Source organism: Fonsecaea monophora, assembly GCF_001642475.1.
Source record: "Fonsecaea monophora strain CBS 269.37 chromosome Unknown Scaff136, whole genome shotgun sequence".
Classification (NCBI taxonomy): domain Eukaryota; kingdom Fungi; phylum Ascomycota; class Eurotiomycetes; order Chaetothyriales; family Herpotrichiellaceae; genus Fonsecaea; species Fonsecaea monophora.
The window spans coordinates 34082-39614 of NW_019174067.1; the positions used below are offsets into that span (position 1 = coordinate 34082).

At 52.6% G+C, this 5533-nt stretch overlaps 1 protein-coding gene across 1 annotated transcript; it reads left to right on the top strand.

Annotated features, from left to right (window-relative positions):
• Positions 1–2788: 2788 nt before the first annotated feature.
• AYO21_10920 (hypothetical protein) lies at positions 2789–5194 on the top strand (the record flags this gene model as incomplete). Its single annotated transcript, XM_022660825.1, has 3 exons — positions 2789–4735; positions 4790–4825; positions 4889–5194. The coding sequence occupies 3 exons, from the start codon at positions 2789–2791 to the stop codon at positions 5192–5194; spliced, it is 2289 nt and encodes a 762-aa protein (XP_022506868.1).
• Positions 5195–5533: the final 339 nt, after the last annotated feature.

Sequence of the window (5533 nt, forward strand, 5' to 3'; positions counted from 1 at the left end):
TGATGGGCTTATTCTCAAAAGGCCCATGCTCTGCAAAAGGAGCTTCCGGGAGGGAGCCTGAGGAAGAGCCTGAAGAAGCTTGAAGGGCGGAGCAACGCGCCAAAGCGCCAAAGCGAGAAAGCGAGAGAAGACTGGAACTTGACCTCGACGTGGGCCTGTAATGTGATTGGTCGGAACTGCTAGCCGGAGCGTCCGAGTAGCTAGCCAATGGGTAAGAGTTTTTCTGCCGGATTATCTGCCCGCAGCCACCAAGTGCCAAGTCTGTCACCATGACTGGTTTGTGCTTGTCTTTTGAAATTTTATTTTAGCGCTTTTCCGTTTTCTTTTTATTGCTTTTGGCGGGGAAAAGCTGAACTGAATGGCATTGTGCGCAGAAACTCAGTTCAGTCAATAATTTGTTCCCAGCCAGTTCTGCCAATTCGATTATGGAAAACTTGGACGCGGGCCTGTGCAACCTGCCACTCACTCGATCTTGATCCCCGACCACCCAACGAAAAAAAAAATGAGGACAAGCTCAGACCATCCTATGATCCTGTCCCCCCCTCTGTCCTCAGCTTCGAAATACCCGCCGCCTCCCGCGAACGGCTCCTCCGTTCCCGGTGGAGAGTAACAGATGGGAACTGGGCGCTGTGTGCGTGCAATCATTGCTCCCACCCATACCCACGGGCTTCTTATACAAGCAATCATTATTAATTTTGGGGCAATCAGGTCATAGCTCCGAGTGGTCTGTTTGGTTTTTCGCTGAGAACATCATCTCATGATGTGTTATATGTGCTCAATGCGGTCTTGTGCGGCTTTTTCCAGGCATCTTTTCCCTCCGAACACCCCCGCCACCAATACTCGATGTACACTTGCTGGTATCTGCTCGTCGAGGCCATTTCCGATAGCAGACGAGGTGGAAGTCGGAAAAGAAGAAGAGGTGGGAATCTTTCATATTAGATATGCAACACATAAGCCGCAGCAGCTCTTGGGACTCTTTTGGTGCCTTTCTTACAATAATATCAGACCACAAGCGAAATACGGAGGCTGTACCGTGTACTTGTATTCGTACTCGTACACCACAAGCCTCTCATCTTCCTCTAATACTCGTATCTCTCTTCTCTCCGCTTCCTCTATCTTTTGGTGTGCCTATCTATCGCCTATCACTGAAACGACGCCAGTGCGTTCACTCTTGTCATCGTCTTGGAATTTCTTCTCACGCCGTTACCCTGTATTCTGTATTTTCCAGCCACGTTTGGATTGGCATTTTCAGTTGCCATCTCTAGTCGCCAATATCTCCTCCTCGACGCCCCCCCTTTACCATGTCCACTCGCCATTAGCGTCGCAGGCCAAAATTCTTAGCCGCAGCAACACACCCCAGGTAGCCGTCGTGTCGTGCTGGGCGAGCGTTGGGATCGTGCAGTTCTCAAGACGAGTTACGCCACCCCAAGGCCCTCAGTCCACCGCACAGTTTTAGCCTGCGCCCTAGGGTACCCACTACTGCATCTCATCGGACCAGGGTTATCAGTCCTCGCCTCTGTGCTCAGAAATGGTCGCGCCAACCATACCCACTCTCTAAAACCACTCTGAGCAGAAACTAGGGCCATTAGTCCTCCCAGCTCCAAGGTTCCCAGCGCCCGCCCCTCCGTTCTCACCTCAACTTACTTACCCATCCGATCCTCATCTACCGCCCATCCTCCCACCCTAAACCCACCCCCCAAGTCGCCCACACTACCTTGTTCGCGCAGATCCGAGCTTCCTGCTTTGGGCCGCTCGAGACTCAACACCTTTTGGCTTCTTGGTCGGCCTGCCTTGCCCTCTGGCACACCACCGCTAATCAACTACCAACCCAAAATACTCCCTCCTTCCTCCCTTCTTCATCCTCCACCACCACCACCACCAACTCCTCCCCCATTCCCCCTCCATTCTCTAGGCCTTCACCCAGCCTGTCTCTTGACATCTATCCTAGAAGGAATTGGGACTCTTTGACACACGAACACGGCCAGCGGTATCACCACGGTCCAACCTACCTGACCTGTTTTGTCCTTTGTCGGTCACCGATTAACAAGCAGCCCGGATCTGCGTGTGTGGACAGTCTCACCAACAAAGAAAAAGAGGAGGATACCAAGAGAACATTGTCACACCATTTTGACTTTGTTCCTGTGTGTTCTCGGAAGTCCTGCTTGTCACTGTCTCTGGGAAGTGCAGAAACAGTAGCAGTCCTTACAAGTTTGTCGCTGTACGGTTGATCTCTGGTCCCGTGGCGATAACTGTGTTTGGTCGCCGTTCTGCACTGGTAGAAAGTGACGGAGCCTCTTCTCTTTTTCACCTCAACGGACGAATTGCACACTCGAACATCACCCTCAGTAACTCCCTGTCGGATTTTCTGCTTGCTTTGTTCCTGCCTGGATTCTAAAAACCCGGGTATTCGACACGCTCCGTAAGTACCTTCCCACTTCCCTACCCCGGATTGACGCACGGCACTCGTGTGCGCGCGTGGCTGGGCGATAGTCGTCAGGAAAGTTGGCATCGCGTGGTCAACTCGACCGTGGCTGCGCTCATGGCTCTTGTTACGCTTGTCCTTCACTTGTCCTACCATTACATACAATGCTCCTACGATTGACCTTATTCTTATTCACAATGATTTTGATTCAATATACTGACCTGCCTCGTCTCGTTTCAGATCGTCTTTAATCCTCCGAATAATCACCTTCGACCTGCTGCAGGTTGTACTTTAATGAGCCTCGTTGCACGTTGAACACCTGCAATTTTTGGTTTGGCCCATTCATTCCCCTCACAAGCCGACCGAATGCCTTACACGCCACCTACCCATCATACGCCCTCGAGCTCCAAACAATCCAGTCCCACCCCAAGCCGTTCCCACTCGTATATCAAAGGACCTTCACTTTCTCCGGACGCTGCCGATCGACCGAATCTCCCTCGTTCTAGTGGCTCTTCTTCCTATCTCACCAAGCACCGACGGAGTCCCTCGTTGACTGATGCAGCAAAGATTGAGGTCCTTCACAATGGCGAGGCGTACGAGGTGAACGGGGACTTCGACCCACATGGTAGCATTCGACAGTCACCTCCCCCTTTGACGAATGCTTTGATACCTGCAGGGATGACAATATCACCTCCAGATTCCTCTCAAAACTCGAGCGATGAGGATGAACCTCAGCAGCGAGGGCGTTCGAGGGATTTTGACGAGGATCTCCAAGCGCTGCAGGAGGCCATCCGGTCGATTGAGCAACGAAAAGATACAGGTTCCCCAACTCGTGGGGAGCACAGCTCTTCCATCACAAGGTCGGACGTTGTTTCCCGTCTCGATGGCACACAATCGGCGGGCCCTGCTGTCTTGCGACTGCCCTTATCGCAGGAAGCTCGGAAAATCTCTCATTCGAGGTCGTCGACCGACTCGAACATAATCTTCGAGTCTCCTTCAAAGCAAACACCCTCTGTGGCCATTCGGCCAGACACTGATGACAGCGACAGCGACAATGCTCCCGCTGAGCGACCGGCCATGGTGCGCAAAAAGTCAGGTGAACTTGTTCGTCCTGCTCTGCGACCGTCTTCACGGCGGCGGCCATCGAGCATGCCTGGCACACCTACCTACTCCAAAGCTGTCCACTTTGACTCTCACCTTGAACACGTCAGACATTTCCTGCAGGTGGACAGACCGCTTGCTGTGAGTGCCGGCTCATCTCCCGTAGAGAACTACGAAAGCGAGACCGATTTCCCCTTCGGTTCGGATGAGACCAGTACTCGTTCTCGCACGCCCTCATATGAATGGGAGATCCGCTTGAACAATTTCCCCGTCGACTTGGATGCTCGAAGGGCACAGCCCGTTCTCGTGGAAAGGGTTTTCCTCTCCTCTGACAACAAGAATCTTATCGGCACTGTCGCAGTGCAGAACCTGGCATTCCACAAACAAGTTGTTGCTCGTTTCACGTTCGACTACTGGAAGACCACTTCGGAAATCGTTGCTGACTACAACAATGATGTTCGGCGGAAGGGTAACCACGACGGCCTCGATCGCTTCAATTTCAGCATCAAGCTCGAAGACCAAGCGAATCTGGAAAGCAAGACATTGTTCTTCTGCATCCGCTATAATGTCAACGGTCAGGAATTCTGGGACAATAATGGTGGTGCCAATTACCAAGTTGATTTCAGCAAGAAGTCCAGGTCGCCACCAAGCAAGTCCAGCCCTGGCCTTGGTGAGAGGCCCCTCAATGCCTTGCCACGTAGTCGACCATCACCACCTACCTCTTCTACAAGACCGGTGTCAATGCCTACCTCATTCGACGATTTCTCAACTGGTTTTGACAGTTTTGGGAGCTTCCTGCAGTCTCCGAGTCTGCTCATGGGTGAACCCAAGCTCAAGTTGAGGAGTCCCAAATCCAAAGCTGAGCTTCTTCCCGATGCTCCCCAGCGCCGTAAGCAGGCTGGGCCTCAAGCATTCGGAAACCGATATGACTTCAAGACATCCTTGACGGCTGCAAAGAACAATGCATATGCCGCCATGGGCGAGTGGTCTGGCTTGGGTCCAAGGACGTACACAAAGCAGTCTTCCCACGAGGTTCCTGCAACAGCTCCTGAACAGAGTGTTGCGGACGCTGCTCCCAAGCATGAAACTGGCATCAACGGTGTCAAAGTCGAAGCCGGTAAACCGGCTTCCGCTGCTCTTCCTTTGACATCCAAGCCGGCTGCTTTGCTCTCTGAGAAACCCTCTCTCAGCTCACAGAGCTACAAGGAGCTCGTAAGTCTCTTTCCCCAGGACACCCTGCTGTATTGATGTTCGCTTCGGGCCCAGGCTAACAAGATTGTGCAGGTGGACAAGTACTGCTTTGTAGGTACCCGGGGAAAGAGCGAGGAAGTCAAGACACATTGATGTGCTAATTTTTTGTTGCAGTTTGGGACGGTCAAGGTTGATGGTTCAGCGGACTCTGCGTCCGCGTCGGAGAGCAACGGAGGCAGTTCGTCTGATTCTTCTGGCTCGACTACTCCGACACCACCTCGAAGCATGTCGCCCGTTCAACAACCTCAATCGTCAAAATCGTTCGCGCAATTTGCGGCGCGTTCTTCGTCGCCCTTGTCGACAGGCGGGTTCTTCGGTTCTCGCTCTGGGTCGCCAGCCTCGTTTGGATACCCATACCACTCAGCGGCCCAACATACCTTGATGTCCGAGTCGCCTACCCCGACCGCAATTCAAGGATAACATCCTCTTCATCACATGCATGAAAGAATGCTTGCATCAACCTGGCCAACGTTGTCCCACGTTGGCCTCGGCAGCACATAGACACTGAACTAATCGACGCAGTCGGACAGTTTCCATGTCCGACGACCTCGACAAATCCTAGTATACCACTCCGGCAGATGGTTGATACGGGATATCCCGGTCGAGACACCACGACAGCATTTTTTCGTCCGGGGCGGATCAAAATCGTTTCTTCCTGTCTGCTGTTCTTTTAGCGACCCAGACAAATGTCTTCACCTTTTTTTCAGCATCACCCGCATTACAGCACCTTCGTTTCTCCGGCGGCGTTCGCGAGGAAAC